This window comes from Vigna radiata, chromosome 2 (genome assembly GCF_000741045.1).
Source record: "Vigna radiata var. radiata cultivar VC1973A chromosome 2, Vradiata_ver6, whole genome shotgun sequence".
In the NCBI taxonomy this organism is placed as follows: Eukaryota; Viridiplantae; Streptophyta; class Magnoliopsida; order Fabales; family Fabaceae; genus Vigna; species Vigna radiata.
Window position 1 is genome coordinate 10,361,706 of NC_028352.1, and position 22,697 is coordinate 10,384,402.

At 32.1% G+C, this 22,697-nt stretch overlaps 2 protein-coding genes across 3 annotated transcripts; one reads left to right on the top strand and one right to left on the bottom strand.

Moving 5' to 3' along the window:
* Positions 1-359: 359 nt before the first annotated feature.
* On the bottom strand, positions 360-1,951 carry LOC106780186 (transcription factor MYB41). 2 transcript variants are annotated; one of them, XM_022775698.1, is made up of 4 exons: positions 1,732-1,951; positions 1,307-1,436; positions 1,026-1,181; positions 702-933 (listed from the first exon to the last, which is right to left on the bottom strand). In XM_022775698.1, the coding sequence occupies exons 1-4, from the start codon at positions 1,862-1,864 to the stop codon at positions 810-812; spliced, it is 543 nt and encodes a 180-aa protein (XP_022631419.1). In that variant the 5' UTR covers positions 1,865-1,951; the 3' UTR covers positions 702-809. The 2 variants fall into 2 exon arrangements, with proteins under 2 accessions (XP_014523933.1, XP_022631419.1); XM_014668447.2 differs by having other exon boundaries at positions 360-1,181.
* Positions 1,952-14,324: 12,373 nt separating this feature from the next.
* Positions 14,325-22,565, top strand: LOC106754219 (diacylglycerol kinase 5). Its single transcript, XM_014636223.2, has 12 exons — positions 14,325-14,950; positions 15,697-15,819; positions 15,932-16,060; positions 16,390-16,475; positions 16,938-17,061; positions 17,477-17,525; positions 17,952-18,034; positions 18,207-18,274; positions 21,004-21,078; positions 21,399-21,486; positions 21,652-21,768; positions 21,956-22,565. Exons 1-12 carry the CDS (start codon positions 14,747-14,749, stop codon positions 22,271-22,273), a joined length of 1,464 nt encoding a protein of 487 aa, XP_014491709.1. The 5' UTR covers positions 14,325-14,746; the 3' UTR covers positions 22,274-22,565.
* Positions 22,566-22,697: the final 132 nt, after the last annotated feature.

Below are 22,697 nucleotides of genomic sequence, written 5' to 3' on the forward strand. Positions count from 1 at the left end.
ATATCTAAATTTTTTATCTTTATTTAATGTTATCTTTTTATTACCTTTTACTTTTTTAATAAAAAAATATTCAAAAGAAGATTTAAAAAAAATATTCAATATTTTTCAAGAAACTAAAAAAATATATTTTTTAACACACATAAAAGTCAATTAAAAGTATTCTGATGAAATATTCAATACCACACAAACAAAAGACAATTTTATAAAAGAGAAAAACTAAAAGAAAGTGTTATATTTAAATTCAAAGGAAGTATAACTTATGAAATTTTGTGAAAAAGATTAGAGAATGTTAAATTATTTACAAAATCTGATACAATATTCAACAGAAGGTGAAACTAGAAAACTCCAACAATCTTCTCAAAAGTCAAAATTTCACGTATGAAAACAAACCAAGGAACATGAACATATCCAATTGTATGAACAACAAAATCCAACTGCAAAATACTAGAATATATACATGCAACAATGCATCCAAAAGGGGCAACACAAGCCACTCCTTCAGATAACTTCTAACAGATTAACACTCTGGGACAGTACAAAAAATATCAGCAATGTCTAAACCCTCTGGAATATCGAATTCGAACAAGTCACTGCAAAAACTATTCTTCTCTTCCTCCGTGCAACTTCTCAAATAGTTTGATGATGAATTCAACTGGTTTGGACTTGACTCAGGCGTAGGCATAGCCGAGTCATACCCCTTTTTCAGCTCTGCATTTTTCAGGGAATGCGCAAAAACATGGTTACCTAACAAATCAACTTGGTTTTGTTGCAAAACAAGGTTCTCATCACCCGAAGGAGAATTTGAGCAGCTAAAGTTTTCCATGGTGCCAGAGAATCCTTCCACACTTTGAAGCTGAGTTATGTCTAGTGGTTGAGCAACTTGGTTTTGTACATAATTGTGTGAAGCCAAATTTTGATTCTCTAGAAGAGAGGCTGTAGCAGCAAGGTTTAACAACCCTTGGTTCATCAAAACTTGAGCTCCTCCTAAGAAGCCTTGCATGCTAAGGGAGGGATTCAACACTGACCTTAAAATAGAGGACATGTCAAGCAGGTCAAGGCGTGGGGCGTGTGTAACTGGATCAATTCCCATACGAAGAAGCCTCTTCCTAATGTGTGTGTTCCAATAGTTCTTTATTTCATTGTCAGTTCTTCCTGGCAACCTAGCTGCTATAGATGACCATCTAAATAAACCAGAAATTAACCATATTATTGATCAGAAACTAGTACCATGCATAAGAAAATCTATAATATTATTTTAGATAGATCGTGATATATATATGAAGGAAAATGGTCATAGAGTTCTTACTTGTTTCCCATGATACTGTGCAACTGAATAATCGTATCTTCTTCTTCTAAGGAGAATCTTCCTCTCTTAATATCAGGTCTAAGGTAATTTGTCCATCGAAGGCGGCAACTCTTGCCACACCTTTGTAGACCTATAAGTAGGTAACGTAGTCAAATGTATATGTTAGTAAATAGTAACAACAGATTAGATAGAACAAGAAAACCTTGTATGTGTTGAAAACATGTTAGTATAAACAAAAATGGTGTTTCTCAAACTCAAGGTCAACCCAAGCAATATTTTGTTAGGACAATTTGATATATATTGCAACATTTACATCTTTTCGAAACAAAAATGATATCTTCTAAGTTAGTATGACTAATCTTTCCTATAACGAAACAATGTGTTATTGGTAAATAGTAATGAAAAGGGAGGGAGAAATAACAAACCAGCACTTTTAGGTAGGGATCTCCAATTGCCTGGTCCATGAGTCTGAATGTAGTTGATGAGCTTAAGGTCTTCTTCTGGTGTCCATGGACCCTTCTTGAGTCCATTCTTGTCACAGCAAGGAGCTCTTCCCATTTTCAAAGTATATAGATGAATAGTGGATTACGGTGCAGGAAGGTTCCAATAAGCCAAAAGGGTAGAAAACTTACCACAAAAAGACACAAAAAGTGAAGTTCTGTTGCTTGTGGTGATGGCTGAGACGACAATGCTTTTATAGCAGAAGAAAGCAGTGTAAGATGTTCAAAGTCAAAAGGATTTGGCGCCGACCATGTGACACATGTCTCTCTCAGGCTCAGCGAAGATACTCATCAATGCATTATGTATGTGTTATAATATACGTGTATTATACATACAGTAAATTGCATACACGGTTTATATACGTCATGTGTTAGATATCTTGACAAAAAACAATGTCTTATATGTTAATCTAACCACTACATCATTGCATTGGACTTGAAACCAAAAGGAGATTAACATGGTAGAAGTAGAATTATGAATCATTTTTAGCAGATTAACAAAAGTTCATTTTCTCAAAAATTAAAGAGTGAATACCTGTCTAGCAGTATATGCACACACATTATCACATATATTACACTCTTAGCCTATCTATCTATATAGAGATGTTGGTCCAAGTTGAGTATATATACTGAGTTAAATGTCCAAATTAACGATATTGTTTTAACTAATACCTAATTAGAATTGTCGTATGTGTTTTAGATAAGTATACAAGAGTGTCAGATATCAGAAACATCTAATTATAATAAGAGTGATGTCGGTGCTCATATATAGAAGTAGAATGTATAGTATTCTGTCTAGATTTTCTTTCACAATGAATACATATATACGTAGAATACTTGCATCCATGTACGGTCTACGCATCTCACATGGGCACATAGGAAACCATGGCACGTGACATTATAGGACAGAACAGGGTTAACGAAATTCAAAACTGAAAAGGACATGCAAGGGAGCTGACTTTTTCCATTGTAAAACCAGTGAAGAGAAGCAGGTTGAAAACGATTTTTGAACTTTTTTCTTGACCTTACAGTTTTTACGTATTGTATAGAATCATATGGACGGTACGGTTGTTAAATCTCCTTAACTAACAACGTTTGCAGAAAATATGCTCCACTGTTTCTCTTTCACTACACTGCTTCCTTGTGGGGTTTCGTTTGACTATTTATGCATCAAACTTCTACAGAAAGGTTTCAAAAAGTGACTAATGTAAAACTTATCACGTTTTCTTCTTCGTGTGTATGGTGGTGTTATCTTTAACTTGGTAACATTTTTCGAAGTTAGAGGATTGTATTTCTGAATTTAGACTTAATCCAGTGATCACGTTCAATTAATAAGAGTAATTTTTTCTTCCACTTTACATCACATGTTTTAGGGTTTACCGAGCCTTAGGCATGAGGAACATGAACAAAAAGAAATAAGGCAAAGCACCATTTTGGTGATTTTTTTTTTTTTAAAATTACAGAAAAACTAATGAACTTAAAAATAATTACATATATAAATAAGTGGCATTATTTTAGTAAAAAGAAATCACGTTAGAATGACACGACTTTAAGATATACTCTTATAATAGCAAACACCACTTCTATTTAAAATGTTCTAAATACCTTAAGATAATTTCAACTTTAAAAATTTGTTACTTTCACACCAATGCTCCAACATATTCATGTTATCTTAATATAATTATAATTATCTTTTTAATTTAACCGCTTTGAAATTTTTTCTAAAACATTAAACTGGTGCTTTTTCCAAGAAATTAAAAGAAAGACAAATGTGCTGCAAAAATTACTGTTTGGTGAAGATTACTTTTCCATTTTTTCTTCTATTTGATTCTGATGTAAGCGTGACGATAGTTGTTTTGGGTCAGAAAAAGGGTGTTCTTTGGTCAAAAATCATCCCACACCCACTGGTTTGTTTTTCAACTCTAATAATTTATTTCCTAAACAAAAATTTTAAAATCATTATTAGTCCAATTTGGCCATATATTGTGCAATACATTACACATTTTTCAAATGCAATTTGGAACAATATAGTTTGCCTTATCATTATCATGAAGAAAAGAAAAAGATATATATGTAACATTTATCATTATCATTATAATAAGGACAATAGTACTTTTTCAGACAAACGATGTTATATAATGTCAAGAATTATGTAAGATTTTAAATTATCAGTGAACAAAATTAAATCCATAATATTTAATGAATTAAAAAATTTAAATTATTCTTAATTAGCAAATTTTATATCAACATGATGAAGAGAATTGATGAGTTCCCTCTGTTAAATAAAACATTCCTTACTTAATCAGCTATACCATTTGATTTTTGTACTAATGTCAATTCTGAAAAGTTTTCAGTTTTGTTGTGACCTTCTTTTTCACGAGTTTTTGGATGAGTAGAGAAATTTCCATGGTAGGAGACCTTAAAAGGAGTAAAATAGCATGAGTTACAGGTGTCATTACCTTGTCCACGAAATGAAGTCAGCCATGTCACAATTTCATTTTGTTCTTCCCAGCAAGTAAGGTGTTGGTTGCTTAATGCTGGCTATCATTGCCTTATTCTGTTCAAAATGCTTTGAAATCAGATCCAGATTTTCATCAACCTCTATCTAACACTCTGAGTCAAATGTTATTTGGTTAATGTTTTTCTCCTTTCTTTCTTTACATATTGTCATATTCCCGTTCACATCATATAAATTATTAGAAAGTGAGTTTTTAAATCCAACTCTATCTCACAAAATCGACTTGTAAGGTGAGGTTTGTACTTCATTTTTATATTATAATTTGGCCTTATTTCTAATCAATGTGAGATTTCTAACATACTTCTTTCACGCCGAGGTATAGACATCTCGTGCGTGATAGTAAAAATTGGGTGAGAAGTGGACTTTAAGCCTAACTCAACCTTACAAAACCGCCTTGTAGAGTGAGGACCTTATCTCTAGTCAATGTAAGATTTCCAACACAAATTTCTCCACTTTTTTCTTCTTTCGGAGTTGTTTAGGATAAATTTAGTTTTAATACTTGTATAAATTTTGGTCTAATTATTTGGTTTAATCATAGACATTGAAGATCACATATATAATAACCTGTACTTGGCGCGGAAAATTAAAAGCTTGATGGCGATTGCTTCACTGAATTACTTATCTACCATCACTTTGATGTTAACTTCATTGTATGGATACGGTGTTTTTTCATTGGCCAATACTTTCAAAATTGTAATCAACTTAGAAGTTTCCTTTTTTTTTTTTTTATGAAACTGGATCAATTAGATTTGAAAAGTATGTATTTGGGTTTTCTTAACAAAAAATTATGCACATAGTTAACCTGTGGTTAGTTTGTAATTGGAAATAGAAACTATGCATCCCTTAATGAAGAAGATGAATTATTTACTGGCCAGAAGAAGATGGTTATGGTTAGACAAAAGATACAAAGGTATACTTCTTAACTCCAAAATCCGCAATTCATTAATGTGAGCTTTGTCTTAAGAAGAATATAAGAAAGTTTAGGCATTCAATTCAAAGGTGCTAAGGAGATATGGGACACCCTTATCATCATATACGAAGGATCCAATGAAGTTAAAAAAGTAAGTTGTTTGTTGACCAGATAATACAAGTTGTTCTTCATGCTGGACAATACAAACATACAAAATATGTTCAACATATTTCATACCATTCTCAATAAGTTAAAATCACTATATGTAAGATCTATGATAATTTTAATAATATTGACAGGATTTTGTGTAGTCTCCCAAAACAATAGAGATCACAAGTCACACTTCTCACCTTGATCTAATAGTGACTAAAGTATATCTTTTCTAAACAGATTATAATTGAAGAACAACTCATACTGATTATTGAGTAAACAATAATAGAGACTTAATTAAGTATTTTTAAAAAATTAAACTCAATTAAATAAAATAAAAAATTTAGGAACTAAAATAAATAGAAACCTAAAGACTAAAATACTAATCAAACCCTGAAAACAAAGCAAAATTAAAATGAAAATAATTAATGTTTTAGTATGTAAGTGAGTTGGGCCGAGACAGACACCTTTTACTCTTGCATCTTCTCCTTTTTTTTCCTTCGAGACAACTTGATTCAATTTCTTCTAGTCCAAGCCGAATGGTGAATACATGTTAAAGGCACTTCGATGCTCAAATCATATTTTAATCAATGAACTTAATTCAAAATCAAGTATCTAGAACTCGATTAAGCTAACTTTACCTTTGTAGGGTGTTGTTTCCTTCACCTCCCCACTATTTTCATTTATTTCAAAAATATTTTACACCTCTTCATTATTTTCTTTTATTCCAAAAATACCCTACACCTCTCCACTATCCTCAACAATATTTCTCTTCCTCTCTTTCTACATTAATGGAGCATTCAGATGACTCAGATTTGAATTTGTGATATATTGCAAAATATAAAATTCAGAGAAAACTTCAATATTAGTACTTCTACTACTTCCATTTTATATTAATAGTAAATAATAATAATAATATATTATTATTATTATTATATACTTACTTTATAATTACAAAAAAACTAAATATATTACAAATATTTAACAAATAACTTTTCTTTTATATTTTAAGTATTTAATAATATTTTTATATTATTTATCTAATAAATTAAATACTTTATTCAAGTTATTTTAGTCGAACATGTCTATAAGTTAAAACATAATATAATGTTAAAAATTATAGATATTAAATGTAAAAAAAACACACACGTATATAAACATTTTTCTAGAAATTTAGAATAAAATTTTACCATTTATTAAGTAATTTGAAAGAGAAAGATTGTTAATGATAGTGGGGAGGTGTAGGGTATTTTTGAATTAAAAGAAAATAGTGGGAAGGTATAAAATATTTTTGAAATAAATGAAAATAGTGGGGGGTGGAGGAGAACTTGAGGAGTGATAATGACATATTTTGCTATGATTTCAGTAGTGAATTGAGAGAAAATGTCAACTCTTTCTTAGCTTTATACCTTCTTTATGCTTCAATTTGTTAAGTTTCTAAGTAGCTACATCTTTAGTTGAATTCATTTAAATTGCTTCACTAATCCCCACTTTTTGGTTGTTAGATCATATACATGAAGCATGTTGGCCAAACCGACGAATGGAAGAACCACAGAAGCAAGAATGAATGTAAAAGAGGAAACATTGAACAAAGATTGATGCTGTCGCTGGGGTGCAGCTGAGCCCCATTCTCCTCTGGAATGCTGTAGCTTGGTGGCAGCTGGGGTGCAGCTGAGCGTCCTGCTCCCTGGAAGGCTGTCGCTGAGGTGCAGCTGGGGTGCAGCTGAGCGCCCTGCTCCTTGGAAAGCTGCAGCTGGGGTGCAGCTGAGTGCTCTGCTCTCTGGAAAGCTGCAGTTGGGGTGCAGCTGAGGTGCAGCTGAGCACCCAGCTTTCTGGAAGGCTGCAGCTGGGGTGCAGCTGGGGTACAGCTGAGCGGTGGCAATGCTGATGTGGAAAAATTAGGTCTTTTTAGACCTAAAACGCGAGGGGCTTTGTATCTTTTTGCACCCAGACTCGTTTTCTCTCTTTGGAGCTCTTGGAGGTAGCTTGGAGCTGTGGGGACACTCCTTCTTCTTCCTTGGGTTCTCTTCTTTCTTCCATTTCCACCATGGTTGTAAGCTTGAGCTCTCCATTCATGGAGAGCTAGTTTCATTATTGTTGGGGGATTGATGTAACCACTAAACTCTTATGTAAAGCATTTTGTTTTGAATGAATATATACCTCTTTCATTGATTGTTAGTGTTTAATTCCTTCTCTTAATGCTTGTTGTGAAGTTGCTACCCATGACATTATTTAGGGTTTCTTGATATTGGGAAATATTGGGTAAACCTTGACTTGGGTTAAACACCTAAAGGAAATAGTATCTAGGGATAGAACTAGGACCTTTGGATGTCTTAAAATCTCATTTCTTAATGCGGAAATAATCATTAGGTTTTCCAAGGGATTGGAGTCTAATGAGGAAGTCTAGGCTCTTTCTACCAAGGGATTGGGGTTTGAGTAAATTAGTAGATTAACATTGACATTTTAATGAAGAGGAAGTGATTTTCTATGCATAAGAGTGAAGTAGGTGAAATCATACCCCCAACAATATCATTCCATTTCAATTCTAATCTCTCCATTTCAAAGTGTTTGAGTGCTTGAGATCACTTTTATCATTTACGTTTTATAATTACTTTAATTGCACTAAAACTCAAATTATGGAAACATTCTTTAGTCTAGGTTAGTTAGAAATTATACAATTGTCTAGTTTCACGAGTCTCTTGGGAAACGATTTCCGGTCTTACCGGTTTATTACTTTAGACGATTTGATACACTTGCCAAAGAGTTAACAAGGAGATGGAGGGAGCAACACCCACCTTTGTAGCTTACCTCCATATTTATAGATTTTATTATGAACCTTAGGATGATACTGACCCAATAGCTATAATGTTCGTGTTGGCCCAATTGCAGCCCAACGTGTCATAGGCCCAATTGACCTGCTTAATTTATAATTTACAATAAATAAGCCGAATGGCGTGACGATGTTTCGAACACCGTTGGATCAATAAAATGTATTTGTCTTTGACGTTGTCCTATCGCACAACCTACCGACCAGATCCTACATCATACCATACAACTAATAAACTCCTTTACTTTCCAACTTTTTCCTTTCTTATTTTTCTTCAAACAAATATATTAACTTTTTATTTTCTACATTTCTATTCTTGTTCACTCCATTTTTCTCACCAAACAAAGGGTAAGAGTAGTTTTATGATGCATTCTCTCCACTGCATATTCTACATTACTTTCATTGTTTGTTTGCATGCATAATTAACGCATAGACTTTGGTTTCACACATTTCTTTGATTTTTTTTTCTTCTTTTAGAATTACTGTATTTTTCTTTTTTTTGCATGAAGACTTGTAAGGTACTTTGGTTCTGGTCCTTAGAACTTATAAATTTGGAAAGATGGAAATGTAAATGGAGATTTTTGGGAGTCATCTTAGTGTGTATATGAAATGGACTTGAAGAAAATATAAAAACCAAAATGGTTGTATTTTTTTTTCACCAGAGTGGTGTAATTTTATATACATGCTAGTAAAGAACCAAGAGATAAAGCTACTATTGGATTTGAGATGATTTAGCATATTAACCAACCTTCTTCCCAATTTTTGCTTTGACAATAGAGTGCAATTTTCTACAAATTTTGCTTTCTCAAAACCACCATAGCATATCATAGAGTTATAATCAGGAAGAACTATAAGAGGTTTTAATGGATTAAATCCATATATAACCTCAAAAGGAGAATAATAAGTAGTTAACCACTCTATTATATGAAAACTTAACAAAAAGTAGACGTTTTTACTCATATTTTAGGTTCTTAGTAATTGTGCATCTGAATAGTTTTATTGACCCTTTATGTTGATTACCAAGTTGGGAATGATGAGCAATAAAAAATAAGATTTTAATTTCACATTTTTGCATAAATGTATTTTAAAAATGATTCAAGAATTTTTAATATCTATTATACATAAGGGTAATGATACATAGACAACACTTTTTGACAACATTTAAACATCAATCATACGTGTCATTGTGTAATTGGTCCAGATGACACAATGACACTACCATGAACCAATCACACAATGACACGTATGATGATGTTCAAATGTTGTCAAAAAATATTGTCTAAAGTATCTTTATCCTATACATAATACTCATTAAAGAAGAAATTTATAATATGACACGCATCATCAACTTAATAAAATGGACTATCTTCAAAAATCTATCCCTAACCATTAAGATTGAATCATTATCTTTCCTTATTTTTTGAAATCTATTGACTTCTCCATCCAAGGAAGAATAAGAATGGGTAGTTGCTCCCTCAACCACCACATAACGCTACTTGTACTATTCCATTCCAATTTTACCCCTCATCCTTCTTAGAAATATTTTTAACTTCCAACTACTTTTCATTAATATTTACATCCATCCCCATCAGTATATAGACTCTACACCCCACGTATTTGATGTTCGAGCTCAAATTCTCTGCTTCTCCTCTCCTCCATGTGTGTTTCTCTTCTCCCTGCTATGCTTTGTTGGAGGTGGAAAGCTTTAGTGTGTGGCGTGGTGCAGTGGTAGTTGTTGAAGGTGGTGGTGCATTGGTTGTTGAAGGTGGTTAAAGGTCGTGTAGTGGGTTGATTAAGCAGAGCGATGGGAACATGTGTGGATAAATGAAACATATGTCAATATCTGTAACTGTGTGCAACAGATATCAAGATCCGTGAACGAATATGGGGATCCGTTGAAGGGTGGATTGACTGACATCTGTTTCAGTGTTTTAATTATTAGTTATTTTTATATTTTTGTATTTATATATTTTTAGTTATTTTTATTGGTTTTTATTCTTAATATTGTGCAACGAATGTCAACATACGTTTGCTATGGGAACGAATATGGGAAACCGTCGACGAATGTCTACATTCGTTAATGAAATTGATTGATATTAACATTCGTTTGAGGATTTTTTTAATATATTATTTTTATATGTTTGTTTGAATATCATAAATATAAACTCTTGTGTAGTTAGTTTTTAATTATTATGTATATTAGTTAAGTTAATATAATTTGTTTTATATATTTACTTCAATAATTGAATTATTCTTCAATAATTATTTTGAATAATATAGCATAATTTAGGTTTAATATCGTTCAGGCCTTTGTTGTTATTGTTCTTTTTCTTCTTCTTCTTACTCATCGCACCAAAACACACCAAAAAGAAAGTACACAACACACGACAGAACACAACACAGACCACACAACATACAGACCATACATACAAACCAGATCACATGAACCAATTGCACATTAAAACCAAACTTGTTAAAAGTACTAACCTCTCGCCTCGCTCACTCAAACCGCCGCATGAAAGTGAAAGGTGTGGTGTAGGGCAGATTTAGGGTTTTAAAAGAATATTAGTCAAGTTAAATAGCAAAACTTATATTTACTGTGGACTATTTTCGGAATATATGAAAAGTGAGGGAGTTCAAGGAGTATTACATGGTGGTGGAGGGAGCACCTGCCATAAGAATGATAGAGGATGTTATAAAGTACAAGTATTTCTTTCTACACCATATCAAATTTCTTCTTGTATCCCATTTGTAAGCTTTCGGAAAGTTTGATCCAGAATAGAGGTGGAAAAAGTGTCTTCCAAAAAGATACTTTTGAAATTGATTTAGTGTGTTCCGGAAAGCAAAATCCTATTGAGGGAGTGCAGAAAGAAATTTGGTGGAATGCAGGATGAAACAAATCATAGTACGTATAAGGGTGTTTCATCCTCCACCTCTAAGTATTTCATCCTGCACCTCCAATTTCCGAAAATACCCTTATTTAATTAATAGTTTAAGAGTTTAATATTTTGATTAGTGTGAATTTTTGTGCAGCATTGAGACCACCTCCATTTTGTTCCAATCAGTAAGCATGCATTTTGCTGACCTCTGCAACCCTTGACCCTGCACCCCTTGACTCTACACCCCTACACCCCTACATCACGCCTGCACCCAACTTCTGCACCCCACTCCTGCACTCTCTCATTTCCAGCATACCACTTCTGCACCCCACTCTTACACTCTCTCATTTCCAGCATAGTGATTCATCTTTATAAACAAACCTTACACCCCTCCATCTTTGAAATGCAACTAGCTTGAGGTTTTGTACTTTGTAAGTAATGAGTGTTGGTTATATATATTTCAGAAGGATTGTTGAGTGTAAGTTGAACTGCTTCATTTATAGTGGGGCGGTATCGGCTTCTTCCTATTAGCTCATTTTTTAGCGTTAGAGGTTAGTATTTATTTTAAAATTTTTTTGCATCTTCCTGCTTCGATTGATATAGCTGATGGATGGTTAATATTTTTTTTAAATCTGTTTGCATGTTCTTATTCTTCGTTGTATTGATATTAAGAGATAAGAGGTATTTAATTTTAGTTAGAATGTTTCATAAAACGAAAACATGTGCGAATCGGATATGGATATCCGATTAACATATCATCGGATTTGGATATCCGATGCACAAAATCTCGGATTTGGATTTCCGATGCCCTAATTCTCGGATCTGGATATCCGATATCACATACATTCACATTTTAAATATTTTCCACCAGTTTCCAGTAAATATTTTTATTTTAGTTTAAATTTTTTTAAAACTTCTTTTTCAATTTTTTTATAATTTTATGTATTAGTTTATAATATATTTTATAATTTGTAATTAATAAAAAATAATTTTATGATTATATTAAAATGAATAAAACTAATTTTGTGTAAAAAAACTTAAAATAAAATTGTCGGATATGAATTTCCGATAATCATATTTTCGGATATGAAAATCCGAGAATGTTTATTAATTTATATAAAAGTTTAATAATATATTTATTTAATTATTTTTTAGTTTTTAATTAATTTTAAAATTATATATGATTTTGTATCNGTTTATAATGTAATTATATAATTTAAAATGAATATAAATTAATTTGTAAGATTTATTAAAATTAATAAAAGTGATTTTTTTAAAAAATACTGAATACAAATTGGATGTGGAAATCTGATAAAATTGAATTAGTTGTGCTGAAGCACTGCGATTTGTTTATGCAGGNATTTATAACAAATTTTACTTATATTACTTATTATTTTATTATTTTATAAATATACTTAAGTTTATGGTAATTTTTGTGAATTTATAATATAATCAGATAATATGTAATTGGTGAAAAATAATTGTTAAGAATGTTTCATATTTTTGCATATTGTTTTATTAATATTATTTAAAATGTTAAAATGAGAGTGTGCACAAGACAACAAAGAAAAGAAAAATCAAATCTGAAGAATCCAGTGTGAGTCTAGTGTTTTTGTACCTCCGTTGCGAAAAAAAAAAAAAAGCTTGCTTGCGAGGATGACAGTGGTGGCTGTTGTGCTGGAAAAATATAAATTTTAGGTTGCGTTCTCTGACTGTAGTCTTTGAGAAGGAGAAAAGAGAGTAAAAAAGCTTGAGAAAGGAGATGAGGGATGCTGGGTAATGGTACTGTGAGAGGAAGGATGCTGGGAAAGATAATGGTGTTCTGAGAGTGAATTCCGATGCATAAAAATCACACTCTCTCTCTCTCTGGAATTCAATATGATCACACTCTCTCTCTGAAATTCAATATGATCACACTCTCTCCTCTGAAATTCAATATGATCACACTCTCTCCCTCTGAAATTCAATCTGCTGCACTGGAATCTTTGACCACCTTTAAAGATTAAACAGATTTTAAAAATTAAAATACATTTTTAATTAGGGTTAAAATTGGAATTTTATTAAAGTTTGGAGGTGCATGATGAAATGCTTGGAAGTGCAAGATGAAACACCCTACATATAATTGAATTTTAAATTTAAGCCTTTATACAAGTGATCCACTTAAAAAAAATAAAAATTAAACATGTATTTTCTGTCTTAAAGAGAAATAAAAACCACTTGACAACGTAGGTTTAGAAATAAAATATTCATTAAAAAGTGAACTTTCATTTATAGAAAAAATTAAAAATTAAAATAGTAAATGGGTATAAAAAAAATTATATATCGAACTTTCATTACCCTTTCTCAAGTGTGACCATAAGAAATTATCATTCAAAATCTCCAAACTTTTCAAAGCCCTATCATATTCCTTAATCTACCCCCATACTTTTGTGAGTTACTTCCTTAAAGATCCTTTGTGTACATAAAACATTTTACCTTTTTAATCTAGTTGAAAATAAATTTGGTGACTCTTAAAGAACTCTTGAAAAACCCATCATTTTGAGAAGAATAATGATACCGTGACAATAATCATAAACATCAATATGGACCAATTACATAATAACATGTAGATAATGTTAAAATATTGTCAAAATATCATTATCCTTCTAATAAAATTCTTTTTATATCAAACTTAAGAAATTTTGCTCCAATCATAGTAAGCAGGGTGTGTTTTCTTAAAAAGAACATCAACCATATTTGATTTTCTCTGCTTACGTTTGATCATAGAATTGTTTATTGTACTCTACCTATTTTGTATTTATCTTGGTAAGCTTGTATTGTCATTTTAAATATTCAAGAATCATGATTTCCTTTCACAAGAAATAGTGCTATTAATTGTACATGACTTTAGAAAAGGCATATATTCTTATTACAGATATAGTACTCGGTAACATCATAAAAATAGTAAAATTAAGTTGAAAAGTAGTTTTATATTAAATATATAAATCAATTCTATCATATGTTCAATTTACTATATTTTGGTCTTTATGTCATTTTCTTATTCTCAATGATAATGTAATATATAAGATGTCATGCCAATATGGTAAGTGATCCTTTATATTCAGATAAAACCATATTATAAGTGTAATATCATTAATTAACAGCAGTAAGACTTTTTCAATGATCAAGAACTAAAATCTTATAAATATCAAAATAACAAAAGAAAAGGACAAACCATAAAAATTAATATATTAAAAAAATATTATCCAATAAAGTAATGACACATTTCATCATATAAAAAATTATAAAAAAAAAATTAAAATCAGGATAAAAAAAATATACAGTTGCTAAAAATATATCTGTCTCATATCTGTCTCTACTTCAGTCTCTTTTAGCCGTATACCCCACTGGGATCCCAAAAAACCAAACATACACGTAAACAAGAAACCTCGTAGTTGCTTTCCAACGCTGTCATTGCGTTTGCACACAGTTCAGGTCAACTCAACTTTATGCTTTGCATTCCTCATTTCTATTCTGCTCACACTCCCAATTCCAGTTCTCACCATTCGCCCCATCAAATTCCCAAACTCAATTCGAAGATAATCGGAGGAACATAGCAGCCACGTCACGTGACTTTCGCCTCAATTTGTTCGTCTCTCTGTGCTGCTGCACGTGACATGGCATCAAACCAGGCAATGGCTTCTTCTTCCTTCATCAGCAACTTCATAATTCCCGACCACATTCTCGTACCGGGCTCTCTCGTTGGAAATAAGGGCCACGAGCCTGAGTGTCCCGTCCTCGTTTTTATCAACTCCAAGAGTGGCGGTCAACTCGGAGGAGATCTTCTCCAAACCTATCGCAATTTACTTAATCCAAAACAGGTTGATAATTAACCTCACATTGAATATCATATCCAGAAAATTAACTGTTGATGTTCTATTCTGACGTGTTTGGGATTGGTTGACTATGTGCATGAGTTTGGATCTCTTCCTGTGACATTTTTTTCCTGAGATTTTAGTCTGGGAACTTAAGAAAGAAATTTTAAATAGTGGAATAAACTGGTATGGGATTTTGATGGTGGGGATTTTCAATGAAGAAAATTCAAATAAATATTCTCGTATGTGCGTGAAATATTAGCCATTGGTTTTCGCGTCAAAACAACTTATATTAATAATTGACTTTCTCGTGTTGACATGCTTTAATTTACCCTTTTAATTCTTGTCTGGAGACCGGAATTGATTCTGGAATCTTAATTCACATCCAAATATTGAAAAAGTGGAAGCAAGTATATGTTGCTTTGACTTTCAACATGGAATTGGAATTGGAATCAACTATGGAAGAATTGAATTTAATCCAAATACACCCTTAAGTGAGCTGCTCAGTTCAGAAGGGTCTGATCCTTAAAGTTTATCAAGTAGTTTTTATTCGAGTGACTTTTGGTTTACACAATCTATCTTATCTCAGTGGTGAACAAGAAAATCAGTCGTTGGTGTTCTATCACATATATGATTTATTATGGATGTTGATATTGTTATCAACAACTGATAAAATTTACTTTACCTTTTGAATTGAGTAGCCCGTTTTAGAGAAGTCAGGTTATTAAACTCATGAAGTTGTAATTTTTCAGGTTTTTGATTTGGGGGAGCAGGCGCCTGATGAGGTTCTCAGAACGGTGTATGCTAATTTGGAAAGCCTTAATCAACAGGGTGATCAGTTTGCTAAAACGATCATGAAGAAATTGAAGTTAATTGTGAGTTTTGATGAGAAAAATATTTAATGGGTAGTGGTTTTTTATTTTGTTAGTGAGGAAATTTAATGCTTGTGGTCTTTGTTTGAGTTTCTGATATGTATCTTGGCTTTAGGTTGCAGGGGGTGATGGAACAGCAGGCTGGCTTCTTGGAGTTGTTTGTGATCTCAAATTATCTCACCCTCCACCTATTGCCACTGTGCCACTGGGCACAGGGAATAATCTGCCTTTTGCATTTGGTTGGGTAGGAAAAACATACAGTGAAACTTTATAGCGCATTTAGAATACTATACCTGTTTTTCACTGTCATGAACTTCATAGTATTAGATCTACAGTTTTATATGGAAAGTTTTTATTTTGCCAATTCTTTGTTTGATTGGATTTACTTTTATAGGGAGCGTGTTATTATGTTGGCATATTCCTGAACTTCTTACCTTTTCTTCCTAATATTGTAGCCGTTTGTTTCCTGTATATATAAAGATTTCTAGCTCCTTTAATGTTTTTCTATTTATGCTAGAAGTTAGGAAGTTTTCAACAGTCATTGACTATAAACACATTTTTTATGCGTTACAGGGGAAGAAGAATCCAACAACAGATCAAGGATCAGTAGAGTCATTTTTAAATCAAGTCATGAAGGCAAAGGAAATAAAAATTGACAAGTAATGTTGTCTGAGTCTATTATTTAATTTTTGAGATTATTTTATTATTCTTATGCATAGATGGCTGACATTTAGATTAATGTCATTTTTCTTAGTACAATACTCCTATTTCCTTATAATTGATATTCGATAAATAAATTTATGTGACCAGGTTATGATTCCTGGTTTGATTGTTTGCATGGCTAAATAACAGTATAGTTGCGAATGGCATAGCTGTGTATAGATGCAGACATGTTGGTTTTGTAATAAGTCCAAATTGAAAACTAGAGCTTTTTGTTTTGATTGATTCATTGACACTGCAATGTGTTTTCTTAGACTTTGAGCTACTTCACAAGTTCAGTCCTTATGCCCCTTAATCCAGAGCAAATAGATGAATGTTTAACACATTTTTTATTCAGTTTCTGCATACATTCTACAAAATGTTGTTTCTGATAACTTTTTCTTCACTTCCCTAACCTTCAGCTGGCACATTCTCATGAGAATGAGAGCTCCTAAAGTAGGTTCATGTGATCCAATTCCACCACTTGAGCTACCACATTCTTTGCATGCCTTCCATCGTGTATCTGAAGCAGATGAGCTTAATATGGTAAGACATTCCATGATTCACTAAATACTATTTCACAATCTTCTGAGAAATATGATTCACGGTGCAATTTGGTCAGTTCAAAGAGAAAAATGCCTTCATTTTTTGTGTGTTTTGCAATGAAAGTTTTATATGCTTCTTTTTCTAGTGAGAAATGCCAGAACCACACTTTTTAACACATTATTTTCAACATTATTCCATTTGGGTCCCATTAAATAGAGATTAGGACCTTGTTATTTGGGGGACTCTGCACAAAAGTATAATAAAATCTTCTGCTGATTTTATTGGGTTTCCTATTTTGTTTTAATATTGAGTTCAGTTATTGAAACTGAGGGATGACGGTTCTTGTCAAAGAATTTTTGTGCCGCCCTCAATTTTAATTTTGAATTTTTAAAGGATGTTGTTAACTGCTTTTCAGGAAGGTTGCCACACGTTTCGTGGGGGATTTTGGAATTACTTCAGCATGGGTAAGTAAGAATAGTTATTCCTGGCTCTTCTGTGGCTAAACTTCATGGACTCTAAAATTGTTTTCCACTTATGGAAGAATATTATTAGTTGATTGACACTTTGTTGCGTTAACTTGGCCTTTTCCAATCCATTGATCTCTTATAGATTAGGTTTTAGCAAATAATGACACTGCAAGTTCCAATATAAATAAATGTACACAGAAAACTTGAACTATAAGGTAAATGTGAATATGTACTAATATATTATGCGAATCTGCCTATTAAATTAAATTCATTGATTGTCAACTGCATTGCTATTTTTCTTGTTTATAGCCTGATTACTTTTATCTTTTCTTAGAATGTTTAGATGGTTGATTATATTGGAGGAGTTTTATTTATCTGTCCTACTTTAGTGCTTGTTAAATTATCACCCACTGTTGACTGTAGGAATGGATGCTCAAGTGTCTTATGCATTTCATTCAGAACGAAAGAAGAATCCTGAAAAATTCAAAAACCAGTTGGTTAATCAGGTATGCAGTTGTTCCTTCAGTGCTATAATTATATGCTAAAATAATGTGCAGTTGGTAAATGACAGTATTTCTTTGACTTTCTCACTCTTGAAAGGAAAGGAAGAGATATGTACTCTTGCTCAGAAATTTTTAAAAACTGATATTCTGGTCTTGATTTGAATGCACTCGTTAGACTACTTATGCTAAGCTTGGATGCTCACAAGGATGGTTTCTTACTCCTCTTTTGCACCGTGCCGATAGGTCAGTTCATTAAAACCTGTCATTGTAAACATTTATGAAATATGCGAGAACTACTTATCAACACTTAATTTGGAACCCTGATGCTTTGACCATATATTTTTAAGCCATCTTCATTCTATTGCAATTTTTGCCATCTTTCTTAATAGGTCTTAACTTTTAAGTGTGCTGAATTTTTCTAGATTTCCCAGATCTTTATCCAAGTATGTATTTGGTAATATTTAAGTGCATTGACCATTTAAGACAATGAAAGGGAATAAAGATTTATTCAGGCTTTTTCATCAATAAAACAGACACATTTGTAGCTTTGATCATGTGTTTCCTTTCCTATACTTTATATTCATTGTTAGAATCGTGCAACAAAATATTTATGTTTGGACAAAATCAAGAGGGGAGTGAATTAGTTTGCTAATAGAAATTGTACTTTTACAAAGTTTTTCCCTTTTTAAGATAAAAGTTCAATTAAAATCCTTTCCTTTATAATAACAACAAATAATTTAAAAGAGTGTAGGAAAAGAGAAGATTACACAAAGTATTTTTTACTAGTTTGGATCAAATGACCCTACGTCTAGTTGTTAATCTCTATAAAATAAACCAAACTTACAATTACAAAAAGAGTTTGAAGTTTATAAAACACCTCTCTTGAAGACACAAGAGATGAAAAACACTTTCCTTGAATCACATGAGGAATGGACCACCTCCTTTGAGTGACACAAAGAATGAACAACTTCTCTTAGCAACCACAACAATACTCAATCACCCAAGAACTCACTTGGTGAAAGTTATCGCTCTACCTACACTAGGTTTTTCAAATCCTCTTTTCACAAACAAGGAGAGTTTCTCTAGCAGTCACAACTCTAAACCTTTGAATGAAAAGTTCTTCTTCAAAATTAGGTTTAGCCAAATTTATATAGACTTTCTCTTTCAAAAATTAAGTCAAGAACATGAAGAGTCAAGTCACAACTATCGCTAATAATCAGTTATTTCAAGGGATAATTGATTATCATAGAAGTCGATTATCATATAAGCTTTTTAAAAAAACATTTTCTTGCTATAATAATCGATTATTAAAAGTGAGTAATCGATTATCACATAGTCTTTTGTGTAAAATTGGATTTCATTTGGATAATCGATTATCATTAGTGATAATCGATTATCACATAGCTTTTATGAAAAATAAAACTTTCCTTGAGTGATCTTGTGCATGCTGCTTTGTGACTCTCTAAGCCAAGTCCTATACATAATTTATTCACTAGTATGACTTATTACAATAGCTTAAGAACATACATAAATAAAATACAAGTCTTCCAATATCTTTTGTCATCATTTTGAGTTCTTGGACTTGCTTTTATCATCATCAAAATTTACTCTTAATATTGATCTTCATCATCTTCTTCTTTTGCCTACAATATTCATATAGACACCTTTGTAACTTTGATCAATTAGTTAGAATGATTTTGACAAAAAGCCCATCTTGCACCTTGTTGACTCCTAAAATTTTAAAAGCTCAAGTATTACATATAAGAGTATCTGATTTTGGAAAAATTTTGGTAATATTGAGAAAAAAAAAAAAAAAAAAAAAAAAAAACAGGATGGAGTATCTCGTTCTAGCGCAAAAACTTAATTTTGTGGCCTTGCTCAAGGTATATATGAAGGACTAGATGAAAATCATATAGATGACCTTAAAGTAAAGGTTGACATCTGTATGCAATTCTACTTTGATAACAAGTCAGCCATAAGTATTGTCTATAATCTGGTACATATGATAGGACCAAACATATTGAAATCAACATGAATTTCATCAAAGATAATCTTAACATAGGCCTTGTGGTTACAACCCATGTTGACTTCTCATAGCAAACTTTTTCACTAAGGGATTTTCTCATGATAGATTTCAAGATCTCATAGACATGTTGAGAATGATTAATATTCATTAACCAATTTGAAGAGAAATTTTTAAATAGCTAATTATTAGGAGAAAAATATCCTTAGTATCTTTATATTGATCAGAAGAAAATATCTTTTGAATCCTTCTATTCATTTCAATCAATTTTTATTTTTTTATTTTAGAGGGTTTGATTGTTATAAATAGAGGTGGTGATAATGTAATGTATGAGATTGTTAAGAATAAAATAGTTTTATTTTCTTACATAGTTAAAGTGTATCATATTGTAGATTCCATAATTGACCCATGTCCACTTTTACATTTACTAGGTAGCTTCCCGACCTTTTAAAAGTTTGTTTTTGGTGTGGCGGTAAAGCTGGTCATGGCGGCCACTGACCAGTGATTTGGAACTAGCAAGCATTTGAAATAAATATTGGCACTATATCAGAATAATAGCGCTCTGCTATTTCAAAAGTCCAACTTTATTTAGTTGTGGTCAATTAGATAACAAATATAGTAAAACAAAACTTAATGGTATCCTATATTTGGTTTGCTTATGTCTTTTCAGTCTTGTGTATAATTCGGACCATTTATCAGAGCGTACCGTTGACAATGATACATGTGGAAACAAAACGTGATCAGCACTCATAAGCTGAGGGTTGTTTTAGATTGTTTTTTATTTTCTTGTTTAGTTTGTGAAATTCATATATAGGATGGATTGTAACAGTGTTTGATAAAGGAGATTCAGAGCATTTCTAGTAATTTAAACAGAGTTTTGTATGCCAGTTTAATGAGCATGCATTTGTACCTACCACATAAAGGTAATCTAATATGATTTCTAATGCAGGAACATAGCACAACTGACTAAAGTAAAATTCATGAAAAGGCATGGTGAATGGCAAGACCTACACATACCTCCTAGGTAAATCATTTTATATACTTAACCACATATTTAAGGGAAACATTCAAACGCTAAGATGACAAAAATAAGGTTATTTAAAGAATAATTTTCAACTGGCCAAAGGTCAATCTTTCAAGAGACAATCAATTGCTCTTTATAATGGTGGTTGCTATTGTTTTTTTTTGACTCACATTGGAAACTTATTGTATGTAGATGTTTATAAAAGACCAGATAAAGTATAAAAATTTACTTTTACTTTATTCCCTCTGTTGTCTTCTGCGTGCTGCCTATGTTTACTTCCTGAATAACGCCTAATATGACCCTTTCCATTGAATGTACAGTATCAGGTCAATTGTATGTCTTAACTTGCCCAGCTTTTCTGGTGGACTAAATCCATGGGGTACACCTAACAGGAGAAAGCAGAGTGACGTAATTTCCATATGCTAATGCTGCAGTTTTTGTTTATTTTGCGAAATATTTCTTACCTGCTAGTTTTGAGATTAAGTACTACTGGTGAATATATAATACTCTCATGCTAGTTTTCTGTTTTTTGTTTTTTCTCTTAGAAAACTAAGGTTTCTTGATTGAATACAGAGAGATTTGACACCACCATTTGTTGATGATGGCCTACTAGAAATTGTTGGTTTTAGAAATGCGTGGCATGGCCTTGTTTTGTATGCTCCAAAAGGACACGGAACGCGTCTTGCTCAGGTATATGTGATACGATAAAATAATGGCTATAGTTTTGCTTTTGCAGCTTGTTACTGAGACTGCAACATTAATTTATCTATATCAAATTTACTCAGAAACTATTTTCACAAGTTGACTCAGAAATTTATAAGATTGTTGAAAAAAAGTTAAATACCAGTTTCTATCTGGCCTTTTCCTTGTTCATCAGGCACACAGAATCCGTTTTGAGTTTCGGAAAGGTGCTGCAGATCATACATTCATGAGGATTGATGGGGAGCCTTGGAAGCAACCCCTTCCAGCTGATGATGATACAGTTGTGGTTGAGATTTCTCACCTTGGCCAGGTTAGCATGCTATCCACTGGTGATTGCAAGTCTAAAAGTATGTATGATCCTTTATCACCACGCCAAGAGGTTGAGGAAGATGACAGTGATGAAGATGCCTCTCCATCAGAGGAATTTCGGAAGTTTGGTGCAGCAGATACATTTAAAATCCCATATGACATTGACCCTTCTCGTCTTAGTTAGATCCTTCGTTATTTAGACAATTATAGTGTTATGCAGCTGAAATTTCCTATACTAATTACCAGTAGTTAACCCCTTCCAAATATTTGTGCCTTCTATCAATGTGAAAATCATTATTCTCAATTCTTGAAGCATTATGCCTGTAAACAGGATAAATGTATTGGGATGCTGGGATACAACAATTGCAGTTGTAATACATAATTTCAAGTAGACTCCATCTATAAGGGCTAATTTTGGCCTGAGATTATGAAAGTATTGAGGAAAAAAGTTATTGAGTAAACCGGCATGCGCATATTAGGGCAATTTTTTTTTTTTAATAGAAGACAATTCAGAATACAAATTACATTTATTTAAGTAGATTTGAAATATGTATGATGTAATTTAAGTATGATAGATAAAAAAATAATAATAATAAAATTAAATAATT